Source organism: Phoca vitulina, unplaced genomic scaffold, assembly GCF_004348235.1.
Source record: "Phoca vitulina isolate PV1807 unplaced genomic scaffold, GSC_HSeal_1.0 scaffold21, whole genome shotgun sequence".
Classification (NCBI taxonomy): domain Eukaryota; kingdom Metazoa; phylum Chordata; class Mammalia; order Carnivora; family Phocidae; genus Phoca; species Phoca vitulina.
The window spans coordinates 22224010-22243728 of record NW_022589724.1 but is presented as its reverse complement, the minus strand read 5'-3'; the positions used below and the strand labels follow the sequence as shown (position 1 = coordinate 22243728).

Below are 19719 nucleotides of genomic sequence, written 5' to 3'. Positions count from 1 at the left end.
AATAGTTCCCTGGCCGCGACTGGCATGGATTATGATTGCCCCCTTGTGGAGAAAATGCCATATAGCTTCAGAGTTCCTCAGACCCTAAAGATTTCTCTTCAGGGAGGGATGAAATTAGTTACTTTTCTTTAAAACCATGTCTTTAAAACTGGGCTAAATCTTTTAGACACTGTGTGGGTGGGGCCTGTGGATACTGAAGTGCAAACCCAGAGTGTCCTTGCATTGCCCAAGAACACGCCAGACAAGCAACACTCCACGTTTCACCGAAAAACAGTTCCCATGCTATGTTCAGGTCACCGATTATAGGTCGGAATTCCTAATTGCGTTTATTTATGCCGTTGCTCTCCCAGCCCCGTGATAGGGGAGGCCTCCTCAGTACATGCCAAAGAGCCAGTGTCTGGTACTCCCGTCCTCCTGGGTGTTAGCAGAACTGGGCCCATATTACTTTTCATTTCTTTTCGCAATATGCCCTGTTTTAGATGCCTGTTCATGAGACATTTGGGGTTGGAACAAACCAGTGGGACCATGGGAGCTAGTTTAGTGGGTTGGCAAACTGGCCGCGATCGGATACAAATGAGAGATTCTCTGGCCAGAGCTCACAGCAGCTCCGGCCCTCCAGGTGATCAAGAAGGACATTTGGGAATATTATTCCAAGAGTTTCTGTTCACATTTTTAATGGCGGGGGGGGGGCGCTGTTCTCCCATAATACCAGTGACATTTCTGGTGCAACTGGTGTATTTTCCTGCATCTCTTCCCATGCTGCCTCCCCACCCCCCCACCCCCATTGTACTCCTCCATTTCCAAATGCCATGTCACAACAGCACTTGGATGTGTTTTTCTCAACTGTCATCAGCTCCAGCTGGCAAGACCAAGTTCTTGAAACACAGGAAGCATCCAGCGGAAAATATTTTAATAAAACAGACTCCTCATAAAATATTGTTCTGGGGGGAAAGAAACTAGCTCCACCAATCTGTCAGCATTGTGCTGGGAGACACGAGAAGACAAGCTGGCAGGCAGGAGCCAGATCCTAATGGGCCTTTGTTGCGGGTTGGTTCCGTGTGGGGCACATGGACTCCGTGCCTAGCCCTTTAATCTGGCCTGGATTTTCTGGACTCACAGATCTTTGTCTCTGCCGGGAATATCAAAGTACATTGGCAACTTAGAGGGTTTGGCCGGCAGAGAGAGATGCAAGATCTTTGAAGTGGAGGGAAGGGTTCCGTCCTCCCGACTTCTCGCCTCAACTCTCACTTCCAAATAGCACATTAAATAATTAACTTTGTGGACAGCAAGATGGAGCTGATTAACAATAAGACAGTCTCCACGGCCTCCCACAGCAGCTCAGTGTCTGGAATTCATCAAGGCCCAGTAGCATCGGCTGCCAGCTCTGCGGCCGGCCCCTCCGTCTGATCCAGTTCTTCCTTTCCAGATGATGTCTATCTGTCCATTCATGCATCCATTCATTCAGCAGATAGCTTCAAAAACCTACCAGGTATGAGCGATTTGGGATTTTTAAGAGGAGGCCTTTAAAGAGAATCCCCGAGCTGACTCTTTGGTGACTTGCATTTTCCCGAAACGAAATTTCTCGTATGTCAAATGGCCTTTCCGAATCAAAGGTGGGTGTCCTCACCCCTTAAAGCCATCCGATGACAACTGGAAGAATACTTCAGAAAGATTTCTGGGGGAAACATTCCTTCTGTTTTTCAGCTAACACTAGCTAATTAATATTCAGTGACTATTTCTCCTCAAGAAGTACTAGCTACTTGCATTATTATTCAAGATGGGCTAATGGAATGCCCTGAGGATTCCCTCGGGTGAGAGCTAAGGCCAGGAGGGGTCAGGCAGCGCGGGCTGTGGGTCGGAAGCCACCCAACAGCAAGTACGGTTGAGCACCTCTTATGTTCTAGGCCCTCTTCGGCTGGTGTTTGTTTCTCCTTCCACCGAATGGGAACTTGGGCTCAGCAAATATATGTGACCAGTGTTCCTGGGTCACCCTGTTAGAAGGTGGCAGGGCCAGGCCTCCAGATGGCTGCTTGATTTCATTCTCTCAGCTACACTCTGCTGCCCATGGGGGTCCCTTGTCAGTTTGCCTTTGCCTAGAGAGACGGTTCTGGGTCCTGTGTCCTAAGATGACTTGCCCCGCACGCCGCCCTTCTTCTCTGGTTCCTCGAAGTCGGGAACTGGAGCAGTTTGGTCCTCTTCCTGGCAAAGAAACAGCGTCCCCTGGTGCCTGAGTGTTTCTCCCTGGGGAAGGAAAGACAAGCAACACTGACGGAACATCCTGTGAGACTGTGAAGGGTAGGTGGTGGCTTTCCTATCTAACAGGGAAACTGAGGCTCAGAGGGAGACTTTCTGATAGAACTAGTCCAGGGTCTGAGGGCTCGAAACTGGTAGGATCAGCTGTCTGCTGACAGGCCTTACCCCTTCTGTCCCATCCAGTCTTTTTGTTGCGAACCTACGCTGAGTGATGAGGACAGCGGTGGCTGCAGGGGCGTGGTGAGGTTCCCATCTCCCACCCGTGAACGGTCATTTCAGCCACAGTGGGTGTGGCGGGCAGGCCCCAGCTTCTGTTCCCCTCGGCTTGCCAGGTGTAAGAGAATTTCCCATTGAATGTGGTGCTTAGCAGGAGCCGACAGCAAACTCTAGAAGGCAGTGCTGTGCCCACCCCTCAGGATCATGCCCAGCATGCAGATGGAGGCCAAAAGCAGGGCGTCCCTGCTGGTCCCCAGGCGCCCCTCTCCGCCGGTCTGCCTGTCCTTTGTGCCCCCCAGCGGGGGCCGGGCAGTACCCCTCTCAGAGTCGCGGAGGGTACAGATGGACGTGGTCAGACAGCCTCCACCTTGTTTAACCTTAATAGCCCCGAGGGGTGGGGCTGTCTTCTGAGCCTTAATGGCCAAGAGGCTGGCAGTCAGGATAGCTCAGAGACGCAACCCAGGGGTCACCAGCTGCAGAGCCTGAACACGGGACTGCAAACCTCTGTGTCCCCTCCAACAGGTGAGCCCCACAACACCCTCACAGGAGTCCGGACTGGCTGCTGGCTGGTTATTTGAAGTTTCATTGTACTAAGTAGGAGTGGTCCAGATTGAGGCACCAAGGGCCCACAAGCCATTTCCCGGCTCACCTGGCTGGCCAGATTTGTACAAAATTTGCTCTTTTCAAACAATTTCGTTTGTCTGTAAAAATGACCCAATAACCTTATGATCCGGAAGTTTGGGGAAAGAGACAAGTTCATTCCGAACCTCACTCCTTATTAGCACGTCTGCAGCTTCCCCTCCGGGGTTTGTCCTATAGATAATTTGCAGAGCTGAAGCTTGCTTGCAATATTCCTACTTGTGGCCTTGCCCCGTGTCCTTGTAACCCCTGCTGTTCACAACTGTGGCAGGATCCCGCTTTGTGTGCATGCGTGGTCCGCCTCGCCACACCCCTCATATTGGATTTGTAGATTTTTCTAGGTGTTCACTAACATGAAATGCCAGAATAAATACCCTTGTCCTTAAAGCTTTTCTCATTTGATACCATCATAAGGAATGGAATGATTAACAACTACCATTAGCCAGGAACTGCCTAAGCACTTTGCATACACCATTTCCTTGAATCCTCACAAGAAGTCTCAGGGAGGAGGTATCATTAGCTCGATTTTATAGAAGTAGCTGAGACCCTGAGAGGTTGTCACCGCTCCGTACCCTCACCCAGTTCCAGAGGCAGATTTCTCTTCCATGTTGCTAAGTAACTTGCTAAAAGAATTGTACCACTTTACACTCCCACCAAAACTCTGCACTCCCTGCGAATCTGGGTCTGGGGGACCCAGAGAAACATGCATTAGAAATCCTTCTGACCAAGGAGAAATCCTGCGGGTTGCGCTGGCTGGACAGACAGACCATCTGAGCACCAAACTGCCGGCCCACTCCGCTTAGGGATGGCAGAGTCTCATCATCCAACTTGCACCGCGTGACCCTGGCACCCGAAGCCCCAGAAGATTAAAAGAAGCTGCCAGAAGCATTTAGTGAGAGCTCTGCCCACAGACGAGGTCTCGGAACACTGCAGCTATGCCACCATGTCCCCAGGACCTGGGCTCGGCATGGCCCCAGTGGTGCGGGCTGTGGATCACACGGGGTAGAGCCCTCTCCCTCCCCCCAGGCTCAGAGTTGCCCCAGGGGCGTGGTTGGTGAACCACTGCCAGGCCGGTGGGCTGGTGCACTGGGGGGAGGGGGGGACCTCTGGCACCCCACAGACCTGGGTCAGCCTCCTGCCCGCTGCCAGCCAGAGACCCTGAGCAAGACTCTGCCCTCTTTTTTCCAACACAATGTCTGTTCGCATCCCAAAGAGCACAATTTGGGGAACTGCCCCTAGGAGCCGCACTAGCATCCCGAGGTGGCGGGGCACACCAATCTCCCCTCCTGCAGCAGCACTACTGTCAGCGGTCTGATGCTCACCCTGTGGCCTCCCCGTGAGCTGTGCCCTCCCCTCCCCGTGCCCGCCGTCCCCTGGCTTCCCCTGACACAGCGCTGACCTTCCATGTTGTAGTAGTCGCTTTACATCACCCACATGCGCGTGCACAGACGTGCACCCCAGGAGCCTGGGAGCTCCTCCGGGGCAGGGCCACCATGTGCCCTTCAGCTTTGACACTTCAGCTCCTGGACCAGAGCCTAGCCCAGACCTCTGCTCAGGGATGTTTACTGAATGAATGAACAAGGGAATCACTGACGCTCATAGCCCAGCACCCTGGAGATGGGGAAGGGGTGTCAGTTAACCACAGATGTGTAAAGAGCACATATTATGTGCCAGGCGTGATTGGGATGTGACTCTGAGCTACCAGCACCTCTCCTGCCCGGGTCCATCTAAGAGCCAGAAACTGCCATCAGCCCCAGGAGCCAGTCTCCAAGATGCCAGCTGGGCCCTGGGCCCCAGGGGTGGGGACAGCTGTCTAGGTACTACCCACTGGCAGCCTGCCAGGACCCACTCCCTGAGCAGCCAGGAGTCCAAACACCAGAGCAGAAGGTCCCAAACCCAATTAGCAATGTGAGAGGCCCCTGCCCCAACTCAGGCCCCCCATCCCCTCGCCAACAGTGGGTTCTGGGCCCTGGAGACCAAGCCACGCCAGGAGCCAGACGTGGAGTCTGAGCCCAGATTGGAAAAGCAGGAACTGCCAAGGAGTCCCCAGGGATGTGCAGCAGCCCAGGAAAACAGGTCTCCCTCGTCCCCAGCCACTTGTGCCTGATAGTCGAAGGGAAGGGCCTCTCCCAGGGGCAGTCAAGACAGTTAGGAGTTAGTGCCCCAGACTTGCTGGTTTCAGCCTCCTCTGAAAGCTTTGCCACCTCACCTGAGCCCCTCCCTCTTCCAGGCATCTCGCCACCATTTCTCATGCCTGTTTCAGGCCCGGCACTTCATATATGTCACCTTGGTTAGCCTCCCCCACTCCCCAAAAGTCTTCCCAGTGCAGGTGTGTTAGCCTGTTCAGCCGTGAAGGAACCAAGGCTCTAACAGGTGGAATGACCTGCCTTGGATCCAGAATATGCACCCACACCCACGTCCACCGCTCTCTCACCAGACACCCTGCCCTCCACCACTGCTCCCATGGTCCCCACCAAAGACTTGGGCTCACGGCAGGCAAAGGCCATCTTCGGGTAGAGGGGAGGGGCAGTTGTTCTTCACAGTCTACACAATTTCTCTTCCGGATAGGAAAAGTGTAGAAAGTGTCCCCATCCCCCTAAGGTATCCCCATCTTCCCTCTACCAATGAGCCTGAAGAGTGGGACAGTGGAGTGAAGCCCATATGCTGTGTTCGGGCCTCTCTACCTATGAGAATGTACACCCAGTAGCCTGGGAAGGACTGGGACACGGGTGTGGACATGTGAAATTGACACTAGTGATTTTTTGAAAGAAGGAATGAATGAATGAAGGTACGGGTTGATAAGTAGTCAAACAGATGGACTAATGGAATTGGAAAGGCAAAGGGCACAGCCAACCCGAGAGAGAGAGATGGGGCCAAGCCAGTGAGGCCCCCTGCTGCCTCCCCAGCCCCCACATCACCCCCTAACCTCTCATGTAGCCTTGGTCCTCAAGCGGGTTCAAGACCCTCCACCACCTGGTCCCTGCCAACCCTGCCAGCCTCTTTTCTTGAAACTCCCACCCTGACCCCAAGCCCCTTGTGCCCACTCCTCCCAGGCACACCTCCAGGCCATCCCGCAGCCTCCTCCATACGCATGATTGAAAGCCCAGCTCTCACATCACCTCCCGAGTGGAGCCTCATCCAAGAGCCCCCTGAGCCAGGTATACCCCCGCCACTGCCCTCTGGGCCTATCACAGCACATCAGAACTCCCCGGGAGAACCCATCCGGGGATCCGGTCGCGGCACCTCTCCATCACCGTAGCACAGGGCCAGGACTCCAGACCTGGCTCGAGCATGTACACTGGTGAAAACAATAGAACAGGCTCTGAAGCAAGTCAGGGTGGTCTCTGGGGGAACCAGCTTGGTGCGAGACCCACAGGGGGAACCTCTGGAACTGCGCTGGAGCTATCTTCTGTGTGACCTGGGCTAATGGCTAGAACCATTCTCAGGGAGGAAGAGAGGACAGATACCAAACCTGCTGGACATTGGATCTTTCCACTCCGTCGTATGTGTGTCTGTACTTTAAAACAATAAGAGAGGATCACTGCTGTAATGAGTCGTGATCACCAGTGAGAGAGAGTTCTTCCTGTCAGGTGAACTGGTCTTGTGGGGACCGGTGGGTGTGAGATCAGGTTTTTCTCACCCCACTGGGGACTTGCTGTGCCGGAGGGAAGGTCTTCGAAGGCAGCAACCACCTTATATTCATCCTTGACCGCCTAGGGAAGAGCCTGCGCAGGATCAAAATGCCCAGAATCTATTTGTTGGCAGGTGTATGTGGTGTATGGATAGTAACTAAATATGTACGATGTGCTGGGCATGAGCCAAAGCCCTTTGTGAATAATTTCATTCAACTTTGTGATAACACCATCAGGAGGGCTGTAGAATCCCCATTTTACAGCTAAGAAGTTGAGGTACAGGGAGGTATAAAAAGACTTTCCCAAGGTCATCTGGCTGGGAAGTGGGGGATGGTGGAAAGCTGGACAGAATGGCATCCATTGGGCAGGCAGGACCTGGCCTTGTCCTGGGGCCTGTCCCCATTCATCAGCCCAAGTGGTTTCATCAAAGGACGCCAGACCGGCCGAGACATTCACCAAGTAAAGATCCTTTGTGCTGGAGTGAAATGATCCTTTAAAAATGATCACCAGCTCCCCTCGTTACCTCCGGAGACCAAGTCCTTGCTGATTTTTTCCCTTCTTTATCTCAAGTACATTTAAATGTCAATTAAATTTGAAATATCTACATTTGTCAGCATTTCATTTTGGGCCAGCGTGACGTGCTGCTGATTTGTCCACGCGATGTGACACATGAAAAAAACTCTCGAGATGCAGATCTTCCTCATTAAAAAATAAGCCCGTGCGATCCCGGCACGGCGGAGAGCCACAGAGCACGTCCCTGCTTCCTGATGCCGTGTCTCTGACATGGTATTTAAAAAGGAACAGCCGCGCCTGTCACCACTGTCACATGCGCGCGCTAACCGGCGACACGTTAAACCAAACATTAGAAAGGGTTCGGGAGGTCATCTGCATGGGAACTCCGAGCCGAGATGAGGTGGGCAGAGGCGGGAGCAGCCGTGGGAGACGATGGGGTCTGAATGGTGATGGACAGCGGGCCTTTCTTTCTCGCCAAGACTCCGGCAGCCAAGTTCACCACGACCTGCCTTTTCACAGACAGCTCTTTGTGTGTAAGAAAATCCAGGCGAGTGGTGGGTGGCAGACTGCAGGGTAGTAGCTGAATTGGGTTAATGAGGGAAGAGGTACACTTTTTTTTCCCCCCTCATATTCTGCCTTAAGCTAATAAAAAATTTAAACCTGGACATTTTCAACGATTCATCCTTTATCTCTGACAAATATCTGACTGTATGTTTCATAGGAGGACATGAGCAGTTGAATTTAAATAAGTTTATTTTGAAATCTCACTTTTTATTAAAAGTAGAAGGGGGAACAGCCTCCCCCTTATTTCATTGTTTCAGATCCACAGAACCGAAGAGGCAGGACCACAGAGTGGTTTCGAGTCAGGCAGAGCCCGATTCCTGGCTCAACTGGTAGCTTCTGTGGGACGCTGGGCGAGTGAGTACCCTCTCTGAGCTTTGGCTTCTCTGTCTGCAAAGGGAGGATGTGATAAGGAATTAATGAGAAACCGTCCAGGCAGCATTTAGCCTAACACTTGTAAGTACTGCTGGTCTCGTCGTCGTCATCCGTGTGGCCCGAAGCCTGAAAAAGTGCTGATCTGACCAAACCACCTGGCGAGGTTCTCTCTCACTCTCCAGAGACAGATGGCGCGTTCAGGAGACACCCCGGGCCTCTTGAAGCCACCGCCCAACCCGCCTGGCCTGGCCAGGAGAGCTGGCCAGAGGGGGAAAGTGGTTTGTGAGCTGGAAGGTGAGGTTCCTTCTTCCCCCTCTCGCCCCCCAGGCCCGCTCCGCCATCACCCCAGTGTGGGAAGGCACTGGATTTGAGCGGGCTGTGAACTACAGCAGCCTGGCTTGATGAGGCCAAGGCCCAGTCCGGCACAAAGGCTCTTTGCTCTTACGTGAACCCAGACATTCCTGGCAGGTTTAGTGGCATTCAGCTAATGTGCCGAGCTGTGATCTCTGCTTCCTCATCAAAGCCAGAGGAGGAGAGCATACTTGGAGGGGCGTCGGAAGGGCATTCGAGATGGATCCAAGGGACACCAAAGAGCTTCATGCGGTTTGACCCAAGCAGAGGTGCGTTGTCCCCCTCATGCACGTCTGCCACCAGCCCGGCTCACAGGACAGTGAGGCCCTGACCTGGAATCCCTGCTTGTCACTTCCTGGCCAGGGCATGTCGTCACATCCGTCCTCCTCACGGTGATTCCCAGCGCTCCGCCAGCACTGGGTCTGCTCACAGCAAGCACTCGGGAAGTACCTCGCGGCTAGGTGTGCGGATGGACGGATGGACAGATGGATGGACGGACTAATGACAGGCTCATCCTCTGTTAAGTCAGTGCGGAGAAGCCTTCCCGCTGGACTGCTGGGAGGGCTGGAAATCACCTGTGTGAAGCCCGTGGCACGGTGGACGTTGCTTTAAACATTTTTCCGAGACTCCTGCCTACTCCTCTACGCCCAGCACTCTCACCCCCAAATGTGGTCCCATTTTACGGTCTCAGCATCTCAGAGGACAGATGAGGACCTCAGGGGACACTTTTCTACTGCAGCCACAAGCTGATGGAAGGGACAGGTGCTGTGCTGGGGCTCCAGAAACATGGGTGAGAAGGGTGGGGCTCGCCTTGTCTCCCCGGCACACCGGCTCCCACTCCGGCGTTCGCAGACCTCCACAGCGCTAACGTTGTGCCCCAGCTGCGGATGAAGAGAAGGGTGAGCCCGGCCCCTGCCCTTGAGGAGCTGACTCAGAAACAGAATTGCAGGAGGTTAAATGACATCGATGAAGTGCTGCAACACGCAGCCCAAGGGGAAGCGGACTCCATCTAGGGGGGGAAGCTCTGGCTGGGAATTCCAGGAAGGCTTTCTAGAGCGCCAAGTGAGCCGAGTCTTCAGACCAAAGAGCCAAAGAACAATCAGTGCACCAGGCGAAGACCACAGGGAGGTCTACAGGGCATGCAGGGGAGGAGGAGGCTGCAGAGGTGGACAGGGCCAGGCAAACAGCACGGTGTCTACCCTGCATAGAGCTTGGACTTGGCCCTGCCTCCCCGCAGCCTGCACCCCTGCCCACCCAGCATATTCCACAAGCTCCCCAGAGTGGAGCCTGAGGCCAGGATACCTGTCCACTCCTCCAGCCCTCCTCACCTGCCCAGGAGAGCCGTCCAGTGCTAGAAGTGAGTGCATCCCCCTAACTTTTAAACAGTTGAGTAAACTGTTCTGTAAATGTCTGAACATTATTGTTCCTAACACTTAATGGGTTTACTCACCACACAACCAACTCCCTCGACATCGCTATTCGGAGCCATGGACGTGCAGGCGTGAAGTAGGAGAGTGACTGAGTTGGGTCTGTGATTCACAGCAGGATTCCAGTGGCTGTGCGGAGTGGCCCTTCTGCACTGTTTTATGTCCCAGGGGATGTGGCAGGAGCCAGGCGGCCTTGTTTCCATGAGTCACATCTTCCTGCCCTCTCTCCTGAGTCCAGAGGAAAACACTCCACCTAAGCCGATGCTCTCTCTGGTCCAGGAAGGGCCAAGTCCCTTACCATCCAGGTAGGCAGCCTGGGCAAGGAGAGGAGCCCAGTGACCCGCCACCTCCCTGTCCCTGTGTGCAACCCTGGCCAAGTGGCTTCCCCTCTCTGAGCCTCGGTCTGCACTTCAGTATTAGGACAAATCTCCTAGCCTGCCTAACGTCCAGGGATGGCACGAGGAGTGAAGGGGTCTAGGCGGGCACGAGCCAGGGAGCTCTGCGGTGCTGGGAGCCAGCCCTGGTTCTACTTGTAAAAGACTAGCACATTCCTGGGGACAACTGGCTTAACACCTGTGATGGTAGAACACAGCACAGCGCGCTCTCCCAGTCCCTCCCCACCCTCCAGTGTGGCTCCCATTCACTCTTCCAGACATGGTGCCCTTTTGTGAAATGAAACCCAGAAGGAATTGCATCGGAAAGCAGAGAAAGGAGCCTGCTCTGTGTGGGGGGGGAGGGTGAGAGAGGAGACTGCCCCCCACTTGGGCACCCCTATACTTCCTGCCCCACCCTCTCGCGAACTTCACCGCTGCCCCCGGGGATCCTTGGAGCCTGCCCAGCGCAGTGTGCAGGCCCGAGCAGCGGCTGTGGGGGGCCAGATGTGCCCGGTCCGGCTCCCCTCTCCCAAGCCCGCGCCACTCACGGGCCCTGGTCAGTGTATAATTCATGGCGGCCGCGCGGACTTTCTCAGGGCTGCGCAGTGTTTGTGTATAGAGGTAGAGCTCACAGGTGGCTGACAAGGGAGATGTATTTTTTATAACAATGAATATTTAATTTCCACATCACAGATGAAAAAGACTCTCTGAAGAGGCAGAGAGCAGCCGCTAATCAGAAGAGGGCCTTCTAGCCGGAGCCCCTCCACGTGGCTCACTTTCTTCTTTAACTTTCTATTTTTATGTTTTCCTGATTATTGGAGTCGATATGCACATTGTAGAAAGTGTAGAAAACAGAAAAATAAAAAGAGGCAGGGTGGGGGGAAGTCACCCCTAAGCCCCCTAGCTTGTGTCGACCTGTATGTACATCCCTTTCCAGTCTTTTTTCTCTGCCTCTTCCCATAAGTAGGTGAGAGAGAATGTAGTATAACTACAGTTCTGCATCATCGTGTTGAGACTTTTCTCTTTCATAAACATTATAGTTAATGGGTGGCTCCTTTTCAGCCAAGTGTACTGTAATTCACCAGCCTCCTATTGCTGGAAATGTAGGATGTGCCGTGTTTTAATATTATAAACACAGCAGCGAGGAACATCTTTGTGCATCACTCTTTGCTACATTTAGGGTTATCTAAATGGAAGTGGAGGGTACGAGGTTGTAGGCGACTGGATCTCATGTTTAAGGCTCTCGACACCTATGGCAAACCCTCGGTTGCTTTCCTGTCTGTGACCAGCTTCCTCGCCTCGGGGCCCGTCACGCCTCCCAGGCCCTCCGGCCTCCTCCAGGGAGCCTCTACCTCAGGTTGGCAGAGGGAGGCCAGGGCCAGGCGCTGAGCCCAGAGGCCCCCCTCCCACCCCGCCACGTGGAGTTCCGAGGGTGCCTCCTAACTGCCTCTTTTCTCTTGTCTTCCTCCGCCCCAGCCTGGTAAAGCCCTTGCGACACTATGCGGTCTTCCTGTCCGAGGACTCCTCTGACGATGAATGCCAGCGGCAAGAGGGCCCCAGCTCTGGCTTCACCGAAAGCTTTTTCTTCTCCGCCCCCTTTGAATGGTCTCTCCTTCCTCCTTCCATTTCTCTGAGCTCAGCTTGGTGACTCTCCCGGGCCGCGTGGGGGAGGGGGGCCGGTGCCGCTTGCCCTTGCGTGTGGGGAGGGCTGTCTGCAGCTGCTGCCTGCCGGTGACCCCACGCCAGCTCGGGGGTGAGTGCCCCCTTGTGTGCTTCTGCCCAGCCCCGCGGGCTCTGGGGCGAGGGGCGAGGGGCGAGGGTACGGGATGGCAGGGCCTGCAGGTGTGAGACCGGAGCCTGAGTCCCTGGCCCTTTCCCTGGAGAGTGCACTTGACTGTCAACCGAAGCGGTTGTTGATGCCCGAGTCCTCCTCTTATCCCAGCACATCTCCAAAAGCTATGAAGGTGGAGGGTCAGCTTTTAAGCTTAAGACAAAAACAAAAACAAAACGTATTGATAGGGAACGTGTATATTATTGCTGACAGATCCAAGTGTTTTACCGATCTGCCTGACCGTAAGATAATTTTTATTATTATTGCTTATAGCCTGAGCCTCACACTAATTAAAAAGGTTCGCCCACAATCCAGCCACCCCCCGGTGTTAAGCTTTGGCCGTTTCCCTTCCTCCACCAGTTCTTGCCCCTCTACCCACAAGTTTTTCAGGGCTGGGATTGAGCAAAGGGACAGCTTTTGTCCGTGGTCGTTAACAAAGCTGTAGTGTCCTTAATGGGAGCCTTTGAGGGAAGAGAGCTGCCCTTTGCTGAACACCCACAGGGCCCACAACCACTGTCTTACAGAAGAGGGGACTCTTCCCCTCCATCCCCCTCCCAGTTCCCTTCCCTTGGGCCGGGCCTCTCCGTTCCTCAGGGCACCTGATAAACTCCCCAGCTCTGCTCCTACCATTGGCCCCCAGGGGTAGGAGGGTTCTTAGCCCTTTCTGCCACCAGCTCACCTGCAAGTCAGCCCCCTCCTGATCTCCTGACTTAGAAAGCGGTGGGTGGCCTAAGTCGGTGTTGCCCGAATTCCCATGCCACCTTCTGTGTACATTGAATCTTTCTTTAAAATTTTTCTGTTAAAACTTTGTCCTAAGCAGTAATATCTCTGATATCATTGGCCTAATGCATCAATTATCATTTCTACTATTAGTTAAAATAAAGATAGAACCATTGGAATAAGAAATGTTCATGTATCAACTCAAAATCACCTTGCAGGTAAAAACGCTCTGCCTGGGTGACATCCAAGAAGGAATCCCCACCACAGGGTCCAGTGGGCCTCCTCACTCTTTTTTAATTCATTGATGCCTTAATTATTTAAATAGTAAATAGTGCTCACTCCCTTAGCCAGGACCTATGAAAAGTATAGGCTTTTGTATGTGTATGATTAAAAAGGAAGTGGCCCATATGTTAACTATACTGGTGTTAAATAAACATAAATTACACAGGAAAAGAAAAAACAGAAGGAACTGGGCCATCTTAAGTCAAAATAAAATGGTTTCTTTTTAAAGAATACATTTCCTTCCTTAAGTGTAAGGAGCACACTGACTTTTCTTTATCCCCTTCATTGTGTTCAAACTTGGTGAAAAGGTCTTTAATTCCTTGGTCAGAAGGCTTAGAGTGAGTGAGGACTTTTGAACAAGTCTCTCATACTTGGTGTCCATGGCTGCCTTTTGCTGTGTGACATAGGGTGAGTGACTTAGCCTCTCTGAACTTGAGCAAGATAACTGAAGGCTGATGGGAATCCTTGCGGAGAGTCCCCTCTGCGGGGTGTGCCCTGCCCTGGTTCCTGCACGTGGGCCTTTGGGACCAGCAGGTGGCGCCCTTCCCCCACATTACCAGAGCTGTGGGCCGCTTCTCTGGGACACAAGGGGCAGAGCCAACCCCAGCCTTCACTAGTCAGGGTTGATCCAGGCAGCCTTCTCCACGTACCCAGTGGTGCCCTGGGGCTCAGGCCTCTGAGAAAGGAAAGTAAGAGGAGCCTCTTGTCCCCTGTGCCTGGGTCAAAGGTACAGAATGCTGTTAACGGCCTCTGTACGTGCCGTGCGTCAGGGAGCACGTTGGTTGGTTCACATAATCACCACCGCTGCCTGCAAAGGGAGGTACACTCTGGAATGGGGGAGAGGCTGAGGTTCAGAGAGGTTAAGAGACTATCCCAAGGTCCCATGGCAAGAGATGGTAAGACCAGAGCTAGAACAGGTCAGCGCAGGCCGAGGCCCACACGGCTCCCCCTGGGGGTCCTGAGCCACCCTGGGAGACTTTCCCCAGCTCAGTTCCCTATGAGCCACAGGATGGTGGGAGTGCAGAGGCCGGGCTCCGGAACGAGCAGGCTGCCTCGTCCCTTTTCGGTCGTGTCCCGTTCCTCATGCCTTGTCTGGATGGCCTGCAAGCCCACTAGCCAGTTACATGGTGGGTCCTGTGGTTTTCGGGGGAACTAAGTGCAAATTAGTCCCACAGTGAGCAGTAGAACCCAAATGCAGCCCCGGGTCTGGCAGAGTGCCATTGCCCAGACGCCAGCGCTCACAGGGACCCCAGGACACTCTCCTGTCCCCAAGCCTCCTGGGTGTACTCCGCAAGGCCTGGAAGTTCCTGGGGGTGGGGGCTGCTTGCACCTCCTGTGGAGGCTCCGGGTGGGAGAATCAGTCTGCTCTGCCTCCTCCCAGGCCTCAGCCATATCGGACGCTCAAGGAATCAGACAGCGCAGAAGGCGACGAGCCAGGGAGTCCAGAGCGGCGAGCGCGGGAGCCCACGGGCCCTGCCCCGGCTCCGCCTGACCGGGCTGCCAGCATCGACCTTCTGGAGGACGTCTTCAGCAACCTGGACATGGAGGTCCCACTGCAGCCACTGGGCCAGGCCAAGAGCTTGGAGGACCTTCGGACACCCAAAGACCTGAGGGAGCAACCGGGAACCTTCGACTATCAGGTATGATGCCAGCAGGATGGGTACCTGCCAGGGCTGGTGCTTTCCACACGTGAGGCAGGTGCCCCCACGGGACGGGGAAGGAGACCGAGGGAGAAACAGCAACCTTTCCAGGGTCCTCGGCCGAGGCTCAGGGTCGTTCTGCCTGCAGACCCTGCCAGGCAGGCCCACAGCCCGTGATCCTGTAGAAACGTTACAGCTGATGGAAATTGGCCCCTCCTGTCCGTGTGTGCGTCAGGCAGAGTTGTGCTGCCACTCCAGTTCACCCTCCCAGGACCCCAGCCCCACCAAGTCTGCTCGGAGAGCCTCGGGATCAAAATTCCTGGGTTCTGATTATTTGCATGGGACCACTGATCGTCCGTCATGACTTGCGATCTGTCACATTCCCTCTCTGTGCCTGTTTCTCCACTTGCAAGTGGAGGCTGCTGACAGAGTGGCTGGGTCTGTGGATTCACGCGCATCCTCCCTGCCCCTGACGCCCAGGTCGCGTCACTTGTGAGTGGCAGAGCCAGGCCAGGAGCCCAGTCCTGTTTCCCTGCCAACCAGGGAAGACACCTTTGCCAGGCCCCGTGCCTCACTCGTCCTCGAGCTCCCAGGTGATTAAAAGTGCCCACATGCTTTGAAAAGTGAAAAAGGCCCGGCCAGTAGATGGTCAATAAATGGAGTCATTTTCCTAAAACTTCTTGGCAACACTGACGTAAAAGGACAAGGGCTTTTTCTGGAATCCCTCTGTGCAGTGAGAAAAAAGCCTGGCGTGGAGTCTGAAAAGTGAGGAAAACAGTGAGGAAAGCCTGGGCTTGGCGTCTGGACAGACCCGGGCTCTCTGCTGGTGACCTGGGCCCAGCCCCCCAGCTGCCCTGAGTCCCAGGGGACTGATCAGACACACGCCTGGGATCCAGCAACGGGAGGGGCCCCAGGGACGGAGACCTGCTGCCTTCCAGTCTGTCCGGGGCAGTTTCTGGTCACTGCCTCCCTCGTTCTTTCCCCCAGAGGCTGGACCTGAGCAGGAGTGACAGGAGCCGCGGAATGCCGGTGGCCTTGAAGCTCACCCACCCATACAACAAGCTCTGGAGCCTGGGCCAGGACGACATGGCCATCCCCAGCAAGCCCCCGGCCACCTCCCCCGAGAAGCCCTCAGCCCTGCTTGGGAACTCCCTGGCTGTGCCCCGCATGCTGCCGACCCAGGACAGCATCCTGAACCCCAGTGACAAGGAGGAGGCCCCCACCCCCACTCCAGGCAGCATCACCATTCCCCGGCCCCAGGGCAGGAAGACCCCAGAGCTGGGCATCGTGCCTCCACCCCCCACCGCCCGCCCGGCCAAACTCCAGGCCGCCAGCGCCGCCCTCGGGGACTTCTCCTCAGAGCGGCTACAGGCCCTGAGCCCGGCCCCATTCCCCGGGCTCCTCCCCAGTGCTACCCCCCAAGGACCCACCGAACCGCTCCAGCCACACAGCTTGGCCCCCGGGGCCGCAAGCTCGAGCAGTGACGCCCTGCTGGCCCTCCTGGACCCACTTAACACAGCCTGGTCAGGCAGTGCTCTTCCACCGGGCCCTTCAGCCCCAAACGTAGCCACCTCCTTCACTCCCCAGTTCAGCTTCCCCCCAGCAGGGACCCCTACCCCCTTCCCGCAGCCATCACTCAATCCCTTCATCTCATCTATGCCCGCGGCACTGCCTGCCATGGCCCTGGTCTCCACACCGGCCGGGCCTTTCGGGGCCCCTCCTGCTTCCCTGGGGCCAGCCTTTGCCCCCGGCCTCCTGCTGTCCGGTTCCGGCCTCTGTGGCCCACATAGATCTCAGCCCAACCTGTCTGCCCTCTCCATGCCTAACCTCTTCGGCCAGATGCCCATGGGTGCCCACGCCAGTCCCTTGCAGCCCCTGGGCCCCGCAGCGGTCGCCCCTTCAAGGATCCGAACGTTGCCCCTGGCCCGATCAAGCGCCAGGGCTGCTGAGGCCAAGCAGGGGCTGGCCCTGAGGCCCGGAGACCCCCCTCTCCTTCCTCCCAGACCCCCGCAGGGCCTGGAGCCAGCACTGCAGCCCTCTGCTCCTCGAGAGACCAGAGACCCCTTTGAGGATTTGTTACGGAAAACCAAGCAAGATGTGAGCCCGGCCCCGGCCCCAGGCTCAGTAGAGCAGCTCAGGAAGCGGTGGGAGACCTTCGAGTGAGCCAGGCGCTGAGCGAGGGCGAGCCGGGCCCAGCCATGCGCCGCCAGCCACTGCGCCCCAGGCCAGCAGGCCCTGCTTCCCCTGCTCCGTTTCTGCCCGGGTTCTGCTGGTGGGAAGGGATGGGACCCCCGTCTGCCGCCCCTCCTCCCTGACACACCACCCATCTCTGAGGTCTGGCTGCTAGAGAATGGTGCCAGTTCTGGCCTGGGAATGGTCCCAGCCCCTGGGCACCCACCCCACCCTGCCACCACCCCTTCCCTGCACCCCTCAGTAGGTTTTGCACTAAAGAGGTCAGCTGGGCGAATGACTGCCCCAGACCCAGCCCCACCCGCCTTCCCCCTGGAAGCCTCCCACCAGGAGCCCCGAGGCTCCACAAGGCCTCTCCTCCCCAGCCCTGTTCTCTCAGCCCAACTGCAGCGTGGCCCTGCTGGGTCCCCCACTGGGACCAGCACAGGTGGCCGTGGTAGCCTCGGCGTGAGGGTGTCTGCACCAGACACATGTGGTTTGGAGTTTGGAGTAAGGAGAATCTACCTACCTGGCGGGGCATTTCCAAACCCTCTCTAGCAATACACACACTCGTTCTTTGTCAGTCTTCACCCCAACCCTCAACGTTCAGTTGTTTCTGGCTTGGTAGGGATTTGGGGCCGAGGGATTCTTGGGAACCCTCTGATAGCCAAACACAGCCCCAGCCGGCCCTGCATGGCTGGGAGCACCAGCAACTCTGATTTGTAGGAGAAAACATAGCAGCAGGTAAATCGAGTGCATTAGGAGGAGTCAGGCCGCCGTCCTGTGTTCTCCCTCTGGTTGCTGGGTTTCTCCAGGTCTCCAGTGTTACTCAGATGGGGCTCAGCCTCTTGTCGCCTGGGACTGCGTGGGCAGAGCTGAGAAGCAGGCACCCAGATTCCAACTGGGAAGACCAGCTTCATGCCACAGGCTGATGCAGGAGGCCCAGCTGCCCAGGCTCCCTGGGTCATGAGCGGGCAGGGGCGCTGAGCCCTTCTCCAGGCCCTGGCGGAGTGGACAAACTTGGCTTCTCGCAGCTTGGAGGCAGGAGAAGGGCCAGGAGCCACCCCCTCCCCCGCCCACGTAGCATAGAAATTCCTGAGGCCAACGTCACCAAAGCTCAATTGAAATGTTTTGTTATTGTTTCTTTTATCTATTTTTTCCTTTTTACTTTATTGATTTGATGAATCTTAAAATTGACTAGTTTCAATAAACCGAGTTAAAATATGGCCCAACCATTTAAGAAAACAACCATCTGAGACATGCAGGAAATTGTGAGCGTTTTGACCTGATTTCTCATTTCCTATTTGTGAGTGGTCGGACACACAGCCTCAGAGGTGTCTGCTGGGCAAGGGGGCTCCAGAGGCCCCTCTAGCCCCAGGGAGCTTTGTCCCCGTCTGAGGGACCCTGTGTGGGTCGGTGAGGCCTGGAGGGCGGGCCCTGAGGTTCTCAGACGTGGGGTGTGACAAGCTGCTGGCCCAGCACAGCGCCCCTTCCCGAGTCGGTCACGGCCCCCTGGGCAAGTGGCTCTCAATCTCGGAGTGCTGTCTGGCTGCTGAGGTGGAGGGGGGGCCATGGGATATCTGGGCACGTGGGCACCCCCAGGCCTTTCGGGTGTTTCCATACAGGTTCCAGATCCACCACCCATCCTGGGCAGACCCCTGAGCCCTGTCCGCAAAGGGAAGCCTCCCCTCCCCACCCCACCCCTGTAGGCAGGGTATAAGAGGTACGGTGGGGCCCCAGGGAAGCAGAGGCCACCCCGTGGTCTGTCTCCCCGACTGTGCTGGGGGCTGGTGGTGAGCCTTCCACGTTCCCAGGAGCATTGTTGTCTCTTCACTTGCTGGACTGAATTTGCACCCAAGGATGAATGTTGTGTGTGCGTTCAATAAAATCTTCTTGGGGAGAAGGTTGGTATCCCTGTGTCCTGAGGAAGCCCTGGGGGAAGGGGAGGGCTCAGAGCAGTAAGGGAAGGATTTGACCCCTAACCCACACCCCACCTTCTTCCATCTGAGCCTCTGAGCCCAGGCCCTTCTCTGTCCCAAGTCGGGCGGGGGGGGTGGGGGGTGGAGCTGGTCACAAGCATGCATAGGCTTGGCCAGTCCATGGAGTGAGGCTGCCGGTCACAGATGGTGTTGAAAGTGCCCAAACTCCAGGGAACAGTTCAAGAGAATAGCAGAAAATTCAGCCCCATAGATCTCTCATTAGCAAGGGCAGAGCCTTAGAACCAGCAGCTCTGTTGGGTGTTTGTTAGGAGATCTGGACCAAGCACCCAGAGGTGGTGGTAAACACACCCAGTCCCCCATCATCTGGTCATGCCCCCCTCCCCTGGCTGCCCTTGAAAAGGACAGGTGCCAGAGCCCTTAGAAGCGAGAGAGGACAACACAGGGCTCCCCAATAAAGTGGCACTGCTTTTATTTATTGGGGTTTCATGTGTCCTAGAGGAGTCTGCAAGAACACAGGTTCGCCAAATCCCTGATTTAATAAAATCACCAAGCCACCAGCTGTGGCGAAGTTGCTGGTACCAGATGTTTCCTCCCCCACTTTCCCAGGAGTCACGATGGAGAAAGTTGGGGGAAGGGTACCACCTTCTACAGGATAAGGACGAAGCAAGCCCCTTACCCTAGTGTTCAGGGCACTTCCTGTCCCAGCCTCGGCTGAACTCCTCAGTCTCGGCCACCCACATGCTCCCTTACCCCCCCCCCCATCACCACATGGTTCTACTTCAGATTTTGAGGCCTC

At 55.7% G+C, this 19719-nt stretch overlaps 1 protein-coding gene across 4 annotated transcripts in view; it reads left to right on the top strand.

The window, feature by feature from the left end:
- Positions 1-18886, top strand: part of DENND1A (DENN domain containing 1A) — a 498746-nt gene extending 479860 nt beyond the window's left edge. For 3 of the 4 annotated variants that reach the window (XM_032418251.1, XM_032418250.1, XM_032418249.1), the window contains 3 exons: positions 11818-11946; positions 14556-14814; positions 15802-18886. In XM_032418251.1, coding sequence (XP_032274142.1) covers positions 11818-11946; positions 14556-14814; positions 15802-16977 — 1564 coding nt within the window. In that variant the 3' untranslated portion in view covers positions 16978-18886. The remainder of the gene's footprint in view (positions 1-11817; positions 11947-14555; positions 14815-15801) is intronic. The other variant, XM_032418252.1, reaches the window with a different exon arrangement.
- Positions 18887-19719: the final 833 nt, after the last annotated feature.